Source organism: Carcharodon carcharias, chromosome 30, assembly GCF_017639515.1.
Source record: "Carcharodon carcharias isolate sCarCar2 chromosome 30, sCarCar2.pri, whole genome shotgun sequence".
Taxonomy (NCBI): Eukaryota; Metazoa; Chordata; class Chondrichthyes; order Lamniformes; family Lamnidae; genus Carcharodon; species Carcharodon carcharias.
Window position 1 is genome coordinate 28,921,265 of NC_054496.1, and position 17,546 is coordinate 28,938,810.

At 51.7% G+C, this 17,546-nt stretch overlaps 1 protein-coding gene across 1 annotated transcript in view; it reads right to left on the minus strand.

Moving 5' to 3' along the window:
• Nucleotides 1–15,788: 15,788 nt before the first annotated feature.
• Nucleotides 15,789–17,546, minus strand: part of LOC121271229 (rho GTPase-activating protein SYDE2-like) — a 209,230-nt gene continuing 207,472 nt past the window's right edge. The window contains exon 8 of the mRNA XM_041177056.1: nucleotides 15,789–16,604. Coding sequence (XP_041032990.1) covers nucleotides 16,159–16,604 — 446 coding nt within the window. The 3' untranslated portion in view covers nucleotides 15,789–16,158. The remainder of the gene's footprint in view (nucleotides 16,605–17,546) is intronic.

Here is a 17,546-nt window from a genome sequence, read left to right on the forward strand (position 1 = left end):
CAGCGAGTGTGTGATTCAGCGAGTGTGTGATTCAGCGAGTGTGTGATTCAGCGACTGTGTGATTCAGCGACTGTGTGATTCAGCGAGTGTGTGATTCAGCGAGTGTGTGATTCAGCGAGTAAGTGATTCAGCGAGTAAGTGATTCAGCGAGTAAGTAATTCAGCGCGAGAGTGATTCAGTGAGTGAGTGTTTGAGTGTTTGAATGACTGGGTGTTTGAATGACTGGGTGAATGTTTTAGTGATTCAGTGAGTGAGAGATTCAGTGAGTGAGACTAATTCACTGAGTGAGAGTTATTCAGCGAGAGAGTGTGATTCAGCGAGGGACAGTGATTCAGCGAGGGAGAGTGACTCAGCCAGAGAGTGATTTAGCCAGAGAGTGATTCAGCGAGAGAGTGATTCAGCGAGAGAGTGATTCAGCGAGTGAGTGATTGAATGACTGGGTGAATGTTTTAGTGATTCAGTGAGTGAGAGTTCAGGTGCATGACAGTGATTCAGCGAGAGAGTGTTTCAGCGAGAGTGTTGTTCAGCGAGAGTGAGTGATTCAGCAAGAGAGAGTGATTCAGCAAGAGAGAGTGATTCAGCGAGAGAGGGTGATTCAGCGAGAGAGAGTGATTCAGCGAGAGAGAGTGATTCAGCAAGGGCGTGATTCACCGAGAGAGTGATTCAGAGAGAGAGTGTGATTCAGCGAGTGAGTGATTGAATGACTGGGTGAATGTTTTAGTGATTCAGTGAGTGAGATATTCAGTGAGTGAGAGTGATTCAGCGAGAGTGTGATTCAGCGAGTGTGATTCAGCGAGTTTGTGATTCGGCGAGTGTTTGATTCAGCGAGTGTGTGATTCAGCATGTGAGTGTTTGATTGATTGAATGACTGGGTGATTGAATGACTGGGTGAATGTTTTAGTGATTCAGTGAGTGAGATATTCAGTGAGTGAGAGTGATTCAGCGAGAGTGTGATTCAGCGAGTGTGATTCAGCGAGTTTGTGATTCAGCGAGTGTGTGATTCAGCGAGTGTGTGATTCAGCGAGTGTGTGATTCAGCAAGTGAGTGTTTGAGTGATTGAATGACTGGGTGCTTGAATGACTGGGTGAATGTTTTAGTGATTCAGTGAGTGAGAGTTATTCAGCAAGAAAGAGTGATTCAGCAAGGGAGAGTGATTCAGCGAGAGAGTGATTCAGCGAGAGAATTATTTAGCGAGAGAATTATTCAGCGAGAGAATGATTCAGCGAGAGTGTGATTCAGCGAGAGAGTGATTCGGCGAGTGAGTGATTCAACGAGTGAGTGATTCAGCGAGTGAGTGATTCAGCGAGTGAGTGATTCAGAGAGTGAGTGATTCAGAGAGTGAGTGATTCATGGAGTGAACGTTTGTGTGATTGAATGTCTGGATGATTGTTTTAGTGATTCAGTGAGTGGGAGTGATTCAGCGAGAGAGAGTGATTCAGCGAGAGAGATTGATTCAGCGAGTGACTGTCTGATTGATTGAGTTACTGGATGAATGTTTTAGTGATTCAGTGAGAGACTGATTTAGTGAGTGTTTGATTCAGCGAGTGAGTGATGCAGCGAGACAGTGATTCAGCCAGAGAGTGATTCAGCAAGAGAGTGATTCAGCGAGAGAGTGATTCAGCGAGAGAGTGATTCATCGAGTTTGTGATTCAGCGAGTGTGTGATTCAGCGAGTGTGTGATTCTGCGAGTGTGTGATTCAGCGAGTGTGTGATTCAGCGAGTGTGTGATTCAGCCAGTGTGTGATTCAGCGAGTGTGTGATTCAGCAAGTGAGTGTTTGAGTGATTAAATGACTGGGTGATTGAATGACTGGGTGAATGTTTTAGTGATTCAGTGACTGACAGTGATTCAGTGAGTGAGTTATTCAGCAAGAAAGAGTGATTCAGCGAGAGAGTGATTCAGCGAGAGAATTATTTAGCGAGAGAGTGATTCGGCGAGAGAGTGATTCGGCAAGAGAGTGATTCGGCGAGTGAGTGATTCAGCGAGTGAGTGATTCAGCGAGTGAGTGATTCAGCGAGTGAGTGATTCAGCGAGTGAGTGATTCAGCGAGTGAGTGATTCAGAGAGTGAGTGATTCATAGAGTGAACGTTTGAGTGATTGAATGTCTGGATGATTGTTTTAGTGATTCAGTGTTTGGGAGTGATTCAGCGAGATAGAGTGATTCAGCGAGCGAGATTGATTCAGCGAGTGACTGCCTGATTGATTGAGTTACTGGATGAATGCTTTAGTGATTCAGTGAGTGACTGATTTAGTGAGTGTTTGATTCAGCGAGTGAGTGATGCAGCGAGACAGTGATTCAGCCAGAGAGTGAGTCAGCCAGAGTTTGATTCAGCCAGAGAGTGATTCAGCCAGAGAGTGATTCAGCCAGAGAGTGATTCAGCCATAGAGTGATTCAGCCAGAGAGTGATTCAGCGAGAGAGTGATTCAGCGAGAGAGTGATTCAGCGAGTGAGTGATTGAATGACTGGGTGAATGTTTTAGTGATTCAGTGAGTGAGAGACTCAGTGAGTGAGAGTGATTCAGCGAGAGAGTGATTGAGCGAGAGAGTGATTCACCGAGAGTGATTCAGCGAGTTTGATTCAGCGAGAGTGATTCAGCGAGAGGGAATGATTCAGCGAGAGAGAATGCTTCAGCGAGAGAGAATGCTTCAGCGAGAGAGAGTGATTGACTGATTGGGTGAATTTTTGAGTGATTCAGTGAGTGAGAGATTCAGTGGGAGAGAATGATTCAGCAAGAGAGTGATTCAGCGAGTGAGTGATTCAGCGAGAGAGTGAGTCACCGAGAGTGATTCACCGAGAGTGATTCAGCGAGAGTGATTCAGCGAGAGTGATTCAGCGAGAGAGAATGATTCAGCGAGAGAGAGTGATTCAGCGAGAGAGAGTGATTCAGCGAGAGAGTGATTCAGCGAGAGACAGTGATTCAGCGAGAGAGAGTGATTTAGCGAGAGTGATTCAGCGAGAGAGTGATTCAGCGAGCGAGTGGGATTCAGCGAGCGAGTGGGATTCAGCGAGCGAGTGGGATTCAGCGAGAGAGTGGGATTCAGCGAGAGAGTGGGATTCAGCGAGAGAGTGGGATTCAGCGAGACAGGGATTCAGCGAGATAGAGTGATTCAGCGAGAGAGATTGATTCAGCGAGTGACTGTCTGATTGATTGAGTTACTGGATGAAAGCTTTAGTGATTCAGTGAGAGACTGATTTAGTGAGTGTTTGATTCAGCGAGTGAGTGATGCAGCGAGACAGTGATTCAGCCAGAGAGTGAGTCAGCCAGAGTTTGATTCAGCCAGAGAGTGATTCAGCCAGAGAGTGATTCAGCCAGAGAGTGATTCAGCCAGAGAGTGATTCAGCCAGAGAGTTATTCAGCCAGAGAGTGATTCAGCCAGAGAGTGATTCAGCCAGAGAGTGATTCAGCGAGAGAGTGATTCAGCGAGTGAGTGATTGAATGACTGGGTGAATGTTTTAGTGATTCAGTGAGTGAGAGACTCAGTGAGTGAGAGTGATTCAGCGAGAGAGTGATTCAGCGTGAGAGTGATTCAGCGAGAGTGATTGAGCGAGAGAATGATTCACCGAGAGTGATTCAGCGAGTTTGATTCAGCGAGAGTGATTCAGCGAGAGGGAATGATTCAGCGAGAGAGAATGCTTCAGCGAGAGAGAGTGATTGACTGATTGGGTGAATTTTTGAGTGATTCAGTGAGTGAGAGATTCAGTGGGAGAGAATGATTCAGCAAGAGAGTGATTCAGCGAGTGAGTGATTCAGCGAGAGAGTGATTCAGCGAGAGAGTGATTCAGCGAGAGTGATTCAGCGAGAGTGATTCAGCGAGAGAGAATGATTCAGCGAGAGAGAGTGATTCAGCGAGAGAGAATGATTCAGCGAGAGAGTGATTCAGCGAGAGACAGTGATTCAGCGAGAGAGAGTGATTTAGCGAGAGAGTGATTCAGCGAGCGAGTGGGATTCAGTGAGCGAGTGGGATTCAGGGAGCGAGTGGGATTCAGCAAGAGAGTGGGATTCAGCGAAAGAGTGGGATTCAGTGAGAGAGTGGGATTCAGCGAGAGAGTGGGATTCAGCGAGACAGGGATTCAGCGAGAGAGAGGGATTCAGCGAGAGAGAGTGATTCAGCGAGAGTGATTCAGCGAGTGAGAGTGATTCAGTGAGTGAGTGTCTGAGTGATTGAGTGACTGGGTGCATGTTTTAGTGATTCAGCGAGAGAGTGATTCAACGAGTGAGAGTGATTCAGTGAGCGAGTGATTCAGCGAGAGAGTCGGATTCAGCGAGTGATTCAGCGAGAGAGTGATTCAGCGAGTTTGATTCAGCGAGAGTGATTCAGCGAGAGAGAGTGATTCAGCGAGAGAGAGTGATTCAGCGAGAGAGAGTGATTCAGCGAGAGTGATTCAGCGAGTGAGAGTGATTCAGCGAGTGAGAGTGATTCAGCGAGTGAGAGTGATTCAGCGAGTGAGAGTGATTCAGGGAGAGACAGTGATTCAGTGAGAGAGAGTGATTCAGCGAGAGCGAGTGATTCAGCAAGAGAGTGGGATTCAGCGAGAGAGTGGGATTCAGCGAGAGAGTGGGATTCAGCGAGAGTGATTCAGCGAGAGAGAGTGATTCAGTGAGAGAGAGTGATTCAGTGAGTGAGTGAGTGATTGAGTGACTGGGTGCATGTTTTAGTGATTCAGCGAGAGAGTGATTCAATGAGAGTGATTCAGCGAGCGAGTGATTCAGCGAGAGAGTCGGATTCAGCGAGTGATTCAGCGAGAGAGGGATTCAGCGAGAGTGATTCAGCGAGTGAGAGTGATTCAGCGAGTGAGAGTGATTCAGCGAGAGTGAGAGATTCAGTGAGAGACAGTGATTCAGTGAGTGTGATTCAGCGAGAGAGTGTGATTCAGCGAGAGAGATTCAGCGATAGTGATTCAGCGAGAGAGAATGATTCAGCGAGAATGATTCAGCGAGAGAGTGGGATTCAACGAGAGAGTGGGATTCAGCGAGACAGTGATTCAGCGAGAGAGGGATTCAGCGAGAGAGAGTGATTCAGCGAGAGAGAGTGATTCAGCGAGTGAGAGTTATTCAGCCAGAGAGAGTGATTCAGCGAGTGAGAGATTCAGGGAGAGAGAGTGATTCAGCGAGAGTGATTCAGCGAGAGAGAGTGATTCAGCGAGAGTGATTCAGCGAGAGAGTGATTCAGCGAGAGAGTGATTCAGCGAGAGAGAATGATTCAGCGAGTGATTCAACGAGACAGTGATTTAGCGAGTGAGTGATTGAATGACTGGGTGAATGTTTTAGTGATTCAGTGAGTGAGAGACTCAGTGAGTGAGAGTGATTCAGCGAGAGAGTGATTCAGCGTGAGAGTGATTCAGCGAGAGCGATTCATCGAGAGTGATTCAGCGAGAGAGAGTGATTCAGCGAGAGAGAATGATTCCGCGAGAGAGTGATTCAGCGAGAGAGAGTGATTCAGCGAGAGAGAGTGATTGACTGATTGGGTGAATTTTTGAGTGATTCAGTGAGTGAGAGATTCAGTGGGAGAGAATGATTCAGCAAGAGAGTGATTCAGTGAGAGAGTGATTGTGGGAGTGAATCAGTGAATGAGTGAGTATCAGTACAATGGCAGTAACACTGTTTCTTTCTCCATTGTCCAATGTTACTAATGGAACATGGAATGAATGGAAATTAAATTCCTTGAGGGAAGTGCAGACGTTCATGTAGGGTTGAAGGAGTGTAACTTCAATGATGAACCCCACAAGTGAACCTTCGCTTTAGCTGGCTTCCACTCAGCTCTTATGTTGTATCCCAGCGCACACACGGCGTGGTGATAGAAATATAAGGCGCTGACCCCGAGGTTCTGGTGGGGAAAACGCTGGACAATATGGGACACAAGAGAAACCTACCCAACTCATTCTAGCACCAAGTGAAAATCTAAGCATTCAAGTTTGTTACAGTGGTGTCAGAGAAGCCATTACACTAAATGACCCTGAGAATCTTCACAGGAAGACTGGTTATGTGAGAGCAAGGGGTTGATTTGCTATGTAAGTTAGTCAGGGGTATAGTTACTTTGTTCTAAGGGATAATTGTATCTACTGAGCTGGACGGACAATGAGTATTTAGCTTCTAGACTATGACCGAACACTGAGATAGTGACATCAAATGCTGGGGAGGTTGTGGAGGGTGTGGGGGTGGGGTGGAGGGAGTTTGTTCAGGGGTTGGGGTGGTCGGGAGGTTGGGGGTGGGGTGGGGCATAGGGAGGTTGTGGGGGTTTTGGAGTGGGGTTTAAGGGAGGTTGTGGTTTAAGGATGGCTGGGGTTTTGGTGGAGATGTCACTTTTAGGGTTTAGTACCACAAAGTTAAATGCTGTACACTTCTCAAAATTCTCTCCCAAATTTAAACCAGCAAATACATTCTCACCATGCCCTAAAATAGATGTTATTCTGAAGACAAACTGTGTTGATGTATCAGAGGCTAGAAAATCTTAGGCCTCATCAATATAAATGCAAGAAACTAAACGCTTGAGTGATGCAAAACAGGGCATTGACTCAATGTTGCCTGTTCCATTACCCTTGCAGAGTCAGTTTGTACATAGAAACTAGGAGCAGGAGTAGGCCATTTGGCCCTTCGAGCCAGCTCCGCCATTCACTATGATCATGGCTGATCATCCAACTCAATAGCCTGCTCCCACTTTCTCCCCATACCCTTTGATCCCTTTCACCCCTAGAGCTATATCTAACTCCTTCTTGAAAACATACAATGTTTTGGCCTCAACTACTTTCTGTGGTAGTGAATTCCACAGGCTCACCACTCTCTAGGTGAAGAAATTTCTCCTCATCTCAGTCCTAAATGGTCTTCGCCGTATCCTCAGACTGTGACCCCTGTTTCTGGACTCCCCCACCATCGGGAACATCCTTCCTGCATCTACCCTGTCTAGTCCTGTTAGAATTTTATAGGTTTCTATGAGATTCCCCCCTCATTTTTTCTGAACTCCAGAGAATATAATCCTAATCGACTCAATCTCTCCTCATATGTCAGTCCCGCCATCCCAGGAATCAGTCAGGTAAACCTTTGCTGTACTCCCTCTATAGCAAGAACATGCTTCCTCAGATAAGGAGACCAAAACTGCACACAATATTCCAGGTATATTGCAGCAAGACATCCCTGCTCCTGTACTCGAATCCTCTCACTATGAAGGCCAACATACCATTTGCCTTCTTTACCGCCTGCTGCACCTGCATGTTTACCTTCAGCGACTGGTGTACAAGGACTCCCAGGTCTCATTGCACATTCCCCTGAGTTTTTTGAGGTACTGGAATATTGTGATAAAGTTATGTTGCATAGTAGGTATTGAAAATATATTGTAGTGAGAAGCAGCAATCAGCAGAGTCTTCAGACTTGCTGATCAAGAAAACAGAAACAATTGTGAACCATTCAGTCTTTGTCCTCTGGCCTTTTAAAAATTGTCACAGAGACGCATGAGGGCTCCAATGCTTCTCACTGACAGTGATGACCTATGTTGTTCCATGATTCCACTTTGTTGCTCATGAGTTATTCGACCCTGTGAGATCACTGATAAAATAGAATCCATTTACACCTCTTGTATAAAATTATATTGAATAATACCATGCACCCAGGGAGAAGAATGTCGTCTTCTACCTCTACAGAATGGAAAAGGCCTTGTGCAGGTTATCTGCGTTGCAAGTCTTGAATCTTTCTCCCAGATATGAATTTACATGTTCATATGGTGCTATGTGCAGAACATGTTAAGAGCTGAGGCAGTCACCAATATCAGTGTTATTGGCTGCAGACTGTTAAAAGTAACCAATTTTCCTGTCAAATTAACAATATTGCAAGACGCTGTTAAAGTAAAAGTTGGACTTTCCGGTTTGTTTAATAGTCACGGTGGGATCACCTATAGGACCCACACAAACTAGCACTGCAATATATTGTTTCTGCTCTTTTAGCTTCATTTATCAGACGATATTTATAATCAGATGCCAACAATGGGTGTTCTAATCTTACTAAGACTTTTCTGAGATTGTTTGGTGAATTGATTGGTGAATATTGATAGGGGAATGATTGAGGGGGAGGGTTAAAGTGGGAAGGGGGTTAGGGAATAAGGGGCCTGGAAAGAAGAGAAGCACTAGGGTGTGTGATTTCTCTCTCTGGCCTTGCAGCCACAGTGCTGTTAGGGAAGGTGTTCCAGGATTTTGACCCAGTGACAGTGAAGGAAGAGTGACATAGTTCCATGTGAGGATAATGTGTAGCCTGGAAAGGAACTTCCAGGTGGTGGTGTTCCTGTGTGCCTGCTGCCCTTGTCTTTCTAGATGGTAGAGATTGTGGGTTTGGAAGGTGCTGCCTAAGGAGCCTTGGTGAGCTGCTGCAATGCATCTTGTAGATGGTACACACACTGCTACTACTGTGCATCAGTAATGGAGGGAGTGTGGGTTTAAGCTGGTGGATGTGGTGCCAATCAAGTGGGCTACTTTGTCTTGAGTGTTGTGGGAGCTGCACTCATCCAGGCAAGTGGGGAATATTCCATCACACTCCTGACTTGTGCCTTGCAGATGGTGGACAGGCTTTGGGGAGTCAGGAGGTGAGTTACTCGCCGCAGAATTCTAGTTTCTGACCTGCTCTCAAAGCCATAGTATTTATACGGATAGTCCAGTTCAGTTTCTGGTCAATGGTAACCCCCAGGATGTTGATAGTGGGGGATTCAGTGATGGTAATGCCGTTGATCGTCAAGGGGCGATGGTTCGATTCTCTCTGTGGCTAAAGATGGCCAATGCTGACCAGTGTGTGACAGAAGCAAATTGAGAAACAAATCACATTATTGGAACAAAAGTGTTACAGTTTATTAGAGAGCAAAGTATCAGGGTTGTTGTCAATTTTGGATCAAATATTTCTGGGAAGAAAAAAACAACCCATGAAGCTAGTGCTCTGTGACTGTGCTTTAATTTGGTCTCATAGCAACCCTGTGGATAATACTGCATAAATATATCTTCAACCGAGAGCACAGGAACGTGACTCAAATAGCTCAGGTATCACCACAAATATACATTCACAACTTTCTAACATTGCAGACTGACAAAATAAACGTGAAACTTAAATAAAGTTTTTTTTTAAAAAATAGTCACTTGTACAAGTTTGTTCTCGAGCTATTTTATACCGTGTAGTGCGAATCACAAAGCTTTACCTGGTGTCCTCTGCATCTCAACGTTAATTCACACCCATACCTTTTAATACTGAAATATCACAAAATGGTCACCTAGAAGTGCAGCTATTTTATACAGACTCAGCTTTCACTGTAACTATGTCAATTCATATAAAAATATAAAAAAGTACAATGATTGCACACTGAATAAAACGGATGGAATCGCCCAATGCCATCCCTAAAACACTGGTTCAGAATCTCCAAATCCCATGGGATAACAGGATTTGAGTTATTAGGTAACAAGCCAGCCCTGTAATCCACTAGGCACCAGCTCGTCACTCACAGCCCCCTTGCTGCTGTCAGTGAAGTGGGTCACAGGTTGATCTGACAGTAACCCACCTGACAGGAACTCACCGCTACTCAACACTCCAGTTCAAAAGCCTCACACTTGCCACATTGCACTCGCTGACCCCCACCCCCATCCCCCAGCCCACATAGCTGCAATCGTCAGGGCGTGACAAACAGAGAATCAAAGTCAACTTCTGAGACTGCAAAGCAAGCTGAAAGTGGAGGGGGGGGGAGGAAGAAAGAGAGAGAGGGGAGAGACAGAGGGGGGAAGGGACGGAAAAAGAGAGAGGGGGAGAGACAGAGAGGGGTGGGGGGGGAGAGAGAGACAGAGAGGGGTGGGGGAGAGAGAGACAGAGAGGGGTGGGGGAGAGAGACAGAGAAGACTGGGGGGGAGAGAGAGAGAGAGGGGTGGGGGGGAGAGAGAGAGAGGAGGTGGGGGGGAGAGAGAGACAGAGAGGGGTGGGAGAGACAGAGAGGGGTGGGGGAGAGAGAGACAGAGAGGGGTGGGAGAGACAGAGAGGGGTGGGAGAGAGAGACAGAGAGGGGTGGGGGGGGATAGAGAGACAGAGAGGGGTGGGGGGAGAGAGAGAAAGAGAGGGGTGGGAGAGAGAGACAGAGAGGGGTGGGGGAGAGAGAGAAAGAGAGGGGTGGGAGAGAGAGACAGAGAGGGGTGGGGGGGGGATAGAGAGACAGAGAGGGGTGGGGGAGAGAGAGAAAGAGAGGGGTGGGAGAGAGAGACAGAGAGGGGTGGGGGGGAGAGAGAAAGAGAGGGGTGGGAGAGAGAGACAGAGAGGGGTGGGGGAGAGAGAGAAAGAGAGGGGTGGGAGAGAGAGACAGAGAGGGGTGGGAGAGAGAGAGAAAGAGAGGGGTGGGAGAGAGAGACAGAGAGGGGTGGGCGAGAGAGAGAAAGAGAGGGGTGGGAGAGAGAGACAGAGAGGGGTGGGAGAGAGAGAGAAAGAGAGGGGTGCGAGAGAGAGACAGAGAGGGGTGGGGGAGAGAGAGAAAGAGAGGGGTGGGAGAGAGAGACAGAGAGGGGTGGGGGGGAGAGAGAAAGAGAGGGGTGGGAGAGAGAGACAGAGAGGGGTGGGGGAGAGAGAGAAAGAGAGGGGTGGGGGAGAGAGACAGAGAGGGGTGGGGGAGAGAGAGAAAGAGAGGGGTGGGAGAGAGAGACAGAGAGGGGTGGGGGAGAGAGAGAAAGAGAGGGGTGGGAGAGAGAGACAGAGAGGGGTGGGGGGGGATAGAGAGACAGAGAGGGGTGGGGGAGAGAGAGAAAGAGAGGGGTGGGAGAGAGAGACAGAGAGGGGTGGGGGGGAGAGAGACAGAGAGGGGTGCGAGAGAGAGACAGAGAGGGGTGCGAGAGAGAGACAGAGAGGGGTGCGAGAGAGAGACAGAGAGGGGTGCGAGAGAGAGACAGAGAGGGGTGCGAGAGAGAGACAGAGAGGGGTGCGAGAGAGAGAGACAGAGAGGGGTGCGAGAGAGAGACAGAGAGGGGTGGGGGGGAGAGAGAAAGAGAGGGGTGGGAGAGAGAGACAGAGAGGGGTGGGGGAGAGAGAGAAAGAGAGGGGTGGGGGAGAGAGACAGAGAGGGGTGGGGGAGAGAGAGAAAGAGAGGGGTGGGAGAGAGAGACAGAGAGGGGTGGGGGGGAGAGAGACAGAGAGGGGTAGGGGGAGAGAGACAGAGAGGGGTAGGGGGAGAGAGAGAGAGAGGGGTGGGGGGGGAGAGAGAGAGAGAGGGGTGGGGGGAGAGAGAGAGAGAGGGGTGGGGGGGAGAGAGAGAGAGGGGTGGGGGGGGAGAGAGAGAGAGAGGGCTGGGGGGGGAGAGAGAGAGAGGGGTGGGGGGGAGAGAGAGAGAGAGGGGTGGGGGGAGAGAGAGAGAGGGGTGGGGGGGAGAGAGAGAGGGGTGGGGAGAGAGAGAGACAGAGAGGGGTAGGGGGAGAGAGACAGAGAGGGGTGGGGGAGAGAGAGAGAGAGAGGGGTGGGGGGAGAGAGAGAGAGGGGTGGGGGGGAGAGAGAGAGAGAGGGGTGGGGGGGAGAGAGACAGAGAGGGGTGGGGGGGAGAGAGACAGAGAGGGGTGGGGGGGAGAGAGACAGAGAGGGGTGGGGGGGAGAGAGAGAGAGGAGTGGGGAGAGAGAGAGACAGAGAGGGGTAGGGGGAGAGAGACAGAGAGGGGTGGGGGGGAGAGAGAGAGAGAGGGGTGGGGGGGAGAGAGACAGAGAGGGGTGGGGGGGAGAGAGACAGAGAGGGGTAGGGGGAGAGAGACAGAGAGGGGTGGGGGGGAGAGAGACAGAGAGGGGTGGGGGGGAGAGAGACAGAGAGGGGTGGGGGGGAGAGAGAGAGAGAGGGGTGGGGAGAGAGAGAGACAGAGAGGGGTGGGGGGGAGAGAGACAGAGAGGGGTGGGGGGGAGAGAGAGAGAGAGGGGTGGGGGGGGAGAGAGACAGAGAGGGGTAGGGGGAGAGAGACAGACAGGGACCAATACAGAGAGAGGGAGCAAGATAGAGAGAGAAAGGAATAGACAGAGAGAGAGGGAGACACAGGCAGGGAGAGAGAGAGAGACAAAGTGACACACACATTGAGACAGAGAGACACACAGAGAGGGAGAGTACAACATGCTTCTACCATGGAATGCATTGATCAGACTGGATGACCCATCTCACCATTCACAATGCTGTGATCAAATACTGCGTTCCCCCACCCACAGCACAACACTTTGATTGTCAATCTGCACATTTTAAACTGCCTACACTGCTGGAAGTTTCCATGGTGCTCCATGAAATACACCAATTGAAGGTCACCCTTTGCCTACTTTACCCAGCCAGCTGGTTGGCTGAGAAATCGAGGTGAAAGTTAGGAAAGAGCCCGGGGGTCTTGAGTTTAAGCCCAGCACAAACACTAACAGGTTATTCCTGTCCCCGGTGCTGAACGCCTCTGTGCTTTTAGATTCAGATAACACACTTCTCTTTCTCAGAATGAATATTCATTCCTCTGTCAAAGTGGCCTTGAGCCAGGGGAGGGGGGCATAACATTACTGAATATTTACAACCATACCCTAAATATCAGCAAATAGATAATAATAATACCCAATTTCTGTCCCCCTGCAACTTCTGATTGGTCAGCAGTTTGATTTGGTGGAGGGTGCCTGGCACACCCCCATCTCACTTACTGGCCCCTAGTGACCATGGCTCACCAGCCTCTTGGAGAGGAAGAGGGGGAGGGAATGGCATGGCAGGGGAGGAGCGAGGGGGGGGCACATCATGGGAGGTATGGAATAGGGGTCGAGGTTGGCATGGAATTGAGGAATGGGGGGGGACGAGATGGGGGAGCGAGATCACAGAATCTTAACAGCACAGCAGGAGGCCATTGGGCCCATCGTGTCTGCACTGTCTCCAAATGAGCATTATGACCTAATGACATCGCCCTGCTCTTTCCCTGTACCCTTGCACATTGTTTCTATTCAAATAGTCATCTAATGCCCTCTTGAATGCCTCGGCTGAACCTGTTCCACCACACTTCCTGGGATGAAATGGGAGGGATGGGTTTGGCATGGGAGGGAAGGATGAAGTCTCGCTGTCTGAAAGATACTAGTTTCACCACAAACGCTTTGTGGTCTCTACTTGTTTACAAATAAACTGACAGCTTTAGTCCCATCGATGTATCTGGAGATCCCGGAATCAGAGGGGGCACAGGTTAATAATGTGCTTTAAAAGCCGCAGGGTTTTACCCCCAACCCCCCTCAAAAAAACAGGTCAACAGCTTGGCATCAATTAAGGTCAACTCTGCAAGAGTGATCGATCAGCACAGGGTGGCATCGCCACTACCCAGGGCTCAAACCTAGGCATCATGACGTCTGACCTCCCCCCTCTGGGGTCATGACCTCGTGCACCCCACCCCGGGGGGTCTGAATACCTACCAAAGAGATAACACGCTTAAGGCAAAGACTTCAAAATGGTTGGCCAACAAGCTCTGCCTCGATTTCCAGGGTTTCCGACTCACTGAGTGTTTGATGCAAAGTCTACGGAACCCGGGCCCAGAACAAAAGCGAAAATGACAGTTCTTGAAGGGGTCAAGACACTCAGTGCGGGCTGAGTGATGCTGCTGAGGTACCCCCATTGCTTCCATGGGTGTCTATGGGCCAAACCAGGCAGTCTTCAGGCAACATCGAAGACTCAAGCCTGGTGCAGCGAAGACCACCCCCCCACCCCCCCCGGATAAGAAGAGGTCCACAAGAAGTGGGGTGTGGAGCAGGGTGGAAAACAAAGAACGTGAAATAGGAGGAGTTGAACACAAGGCCTATCGAGCCTGCTCTGCCACTCAACACCACCATGGCTGATCTTGGGCTTCAACCCCACTTTCCCGCCCACTCTGCATATCCCTTGATTCCCTGAGAAACCAAAACTCTGTCTATCCCAACCTTAAGTGTATTCAACGAAGGAGCATCCACAACCCTCTGGGGTAGAGAACTCCAAAGGCTCTCAACCCTTTGAGTGAAGTAATTTCTCCTCATCTCATTTAAGGACAGGAGCTCTCCAGGCAGTAAGCGGAGTTGGAGGAACGTGAGGCTCACCATGCCCCTGGGATGGTAGAGAATTCCACTCGGATACAGGACACTAGTGCAAGGATCACCCAGGGAGTAACAGAGAGCTGGTGCTTTGGTGGACCTTATCTGACCTGCTCTGGGCCATCTTTAAGCAGTTTAATGTGAGGCGATTTTATCAGGGTTCTGAAATGGTCAGCTGTTAGTCAACCAATTACCTCATGTGAATGAAAATGAGATAGAGGAACCCGAAAAGATCATAGGTCTGACTCTGGGCAGCACCTGAGAGAAGTCACTTCATCAGCCTGCAATACACCGGCATTATCGGGATTGGAAGGGATGGTACAAGACATTAAACTCATGAGGGGGCCACTCATTCTGTGTGTTTCTTTCATTCAGTTAAAGTACTGAGGGGATGGAAGGATGAGAGAGGGAGGGGAAGAGAGGGGAGGGGGGAGCTGGGGGGGAGGGGAGAGAGATGGCAGAAGGAGAGAGGAAGGAGGGGAAGGGACGGAAGAGGAGCAGGGGGGAAGGGCAGAGGAATGGGGGGGAGGGCAGAGGAATGGGGGGGGAGGGTAGAGGAATGGGGGGGAGGGCAGAGGAATGGGGGGGAGGGCAGAGGAATGGGGGGGAGGGCAGAGGAATGGGGGGAGGGCAGAGGAATGGGGGGGAGGGCAGAGGAATGGGGGGGAGGGCAGAGGAATGGGGGGGGAGGGCAGAGGAATGGGGGGGAGGGCAGAGGAATGGGGGGGAGGGCAGAGGAATGGGGGGGAGGGTAGAGGAATGGGGGGGGAGGGCAGAGGAATGGGGGGAGGGCAGAGGAATGGGGGGAGGGCAGAGGAATGGGGGCGAGGGCAGAGGAATGGGGGGAGGGCAGAGGAATGGGGGGGAGGGTAGAGGAATGGGGGGGAGGGCAGAGGAATGGGGGGAGGGCAGAGGAATGGGGGGGGAGGGCAGAGGAATGGGGGGGAGGGCAGAGGAATGGGGGGGAGGGCAGAGGAATGGGGGGAGGGCAGAGGAATGGGGGGAGGGCAGAGGAATGGGGGGGAGGGTAGAGGAATGGGGGGGGAGGGCAGAGGAATGGGGGGAGGGCAGAGGAATGGGGGGAGGGCAGAGGAATGGGGGGGAGGGCAGAGGAATGGGGGGGAGGGCAGAGGAATGGGGGGGAGGGCAGAGGAATGGGGGGGAGGGCAGAGGAATGGGGGGAGGGCAGAGGAATGGGGGGGAGGGCAGAGGAATGGGGGGGAGGGTAGAGGAATGGGGGGAGGGCAGAGGAATGGGGGGGAGGGTAGAGGAATGGGGGGGGGAGGGCAGAGGAATGGGGGGGAGGGCAGAGGAATGGGGGGAGGGCAGAGGAATGGGGGGGGGGAGGGCAGAGGAATGGGGGGAGGGCAGAGGAATGGGGGGAGGGCAGAGGAATGGGGGGAGGGTAGAGGAATGGGGGGAGGGCAGATGTGAGAAGCAGGGATGAGAGGAGAGGAGTGGGTGAAGGGGAGGGAAAGGAAAGGAGCGAGGGGGGGGGGAGGAGCGGTGGGGGGGGGTAACAGGGGAGGGGAGGTGTGGGAGAGGGGGAGGAGTGAGGGGAGGGGAAGGGATGGTGGACGGGAGAGGACTGGGGAAGTGGAGAGGAGATATCAAGAGCATTTCCCAACCTGAGAAAGCAGTGGCTACGGATTCCCGACCGAGGCTTGCCTTCTGCCCCTGCCCCTGCCCCTCCCCCTTCCCCTCCCCCTCCCCCATCTTCAGAGGGTGAGCAGCTGATTGGGGGGGGGTGGGGGGGCAGGCGGTGAAGGTTGCGGCCCACCAGGATTTTCTGGGTACAGGCAGGTTGGACAATCCGGGTGGAAATGCTGGGCTGACCCGTAAGCACCCAATTCACTCGAATCGGCACAAAATCCAAAGGCCAGGGCTTGCCAGGCAAGACCCTCACCATCCACATATTGCACGGAGGGGGGGTGGGGGTGTGGGTGGGTGAGGGGAGGGGGAGGTGGAATTGCACAAGCGGGTTTGGTGACTAAGAGTTTGAAGAGCTTCCATCGGACATGGCGCCCGGGCTGCCTCATGTCTGTTGCGGGCCAGAGTCACCTGGGCCTTGGCACAGGCAGGGAGGGCACCGTGCCGCGCTGGTTAGAGTCGCCGGCGACCTGGCTGGAGCCTTAGAGGAAGATGATCTTCTTTGCCAGCTCCCGCTCGATATCGGCGATCAGGCTGTCGAAGTCCTTCGCCCGCCCGGCGAGGGCCGACTCGAAGTCAAGCTCGCCGGCGCCGCCATCTTGTCCCCGGTCGGGATAGGAGCCTCCGTCTTGCCGGTCGCCGGGCTCCCGCGCGTCCAGAAGGCCCAAGCCCAGCGCGGGCACCTGGCCGCGATCGGCCGGCTCCAGCTCCCTGCCGGGCCCCAGGTAGCTCCGGCCGCAGCTGCTCCAGTCACCGGCGTGGCGGTTCCGGGAGCAGCTGGGGGCGCGCCCCACGCGAGTCCGGCACACCACCTCCTCGGCAGCAGCGGTGGGGGGTGGCAGGCTCAGCGGCTGGTGCCTCGAGCGCAGGCAGCCGGCTGGCCGCGGCTGCTCCAAGGACCTGTCCCGCTTGGCTTGGATTCGGTCGCCTGCAGAGACACAAGGTGGAGAAATGGGAAGAAAAAACCGCTACAGATTACAGATTCTCCAGCACGGGTACACACCATTCACCCCCCAACCAGGCCGTGCTGCTGGTCATCCTCAACTCGAGTCACTTACAGAGTAAAGCTCTACACTGTCCCCATCAAACACTCCCAGGACAGGTACAGCACGGTGTTAGATACAGAGTAAATCTCCCTCTACACTGTCCCATCAAACACTCCCAGGACAGGTACAGCACGGTGTTAGATACAGAGTAAATCTCCCTCTACACTGTCCCCATCAAACACTCCCAGGACAGGTACAGCACGGGGTTAGATACAGAGTAAAGCTCCCTCTACACTGTCCCCATCAAACGCTCCCAGGACAGGTACAGCACAGGGTTAGATACAGTGTAAAGCTCCCTCTACATTGTCCCCATCAAACCTCCCAGGGCAGGTACAGCATGAGGTTAGATACAGAGTAAAGCTCCCTCTACACTGTCTCCATCAAACACTCCCAGGACAGGTACAGCACGGGGTTAGATACAGAGTAAAGCTCCCTCTACGCTGTCCCCATCAAACACTCCCAGGGCAGGTACAGCACGGGGTTAGATACAGAGTGAAGCTCGCTCTGCACTGTCCCCAGGACAGGGCCACATCAGAGACAGACAGGGGAGGGTTTTAAGAAGATAGGCTGCAGTCGAGGAAAGAAGCCTGGCGGGTTGGGGAGGGCTTATCTTTGCATTCCAGATAGAACAGAGCAATGGTACACCATCATCGTCTTGGTAACCCCTCGCCCTAAAAGCCTCTGCCACATCTTGATTACCCCTCATCATCCCTGTACCCCTTACCCACACCTCGCTGGGAACCCCTCAGCCAGTGCCATGCTGACCTGGCGAGTAATCCACAGAACATGAACTCAAATTCCAACGTGGCTGTTTAAGAATTTGA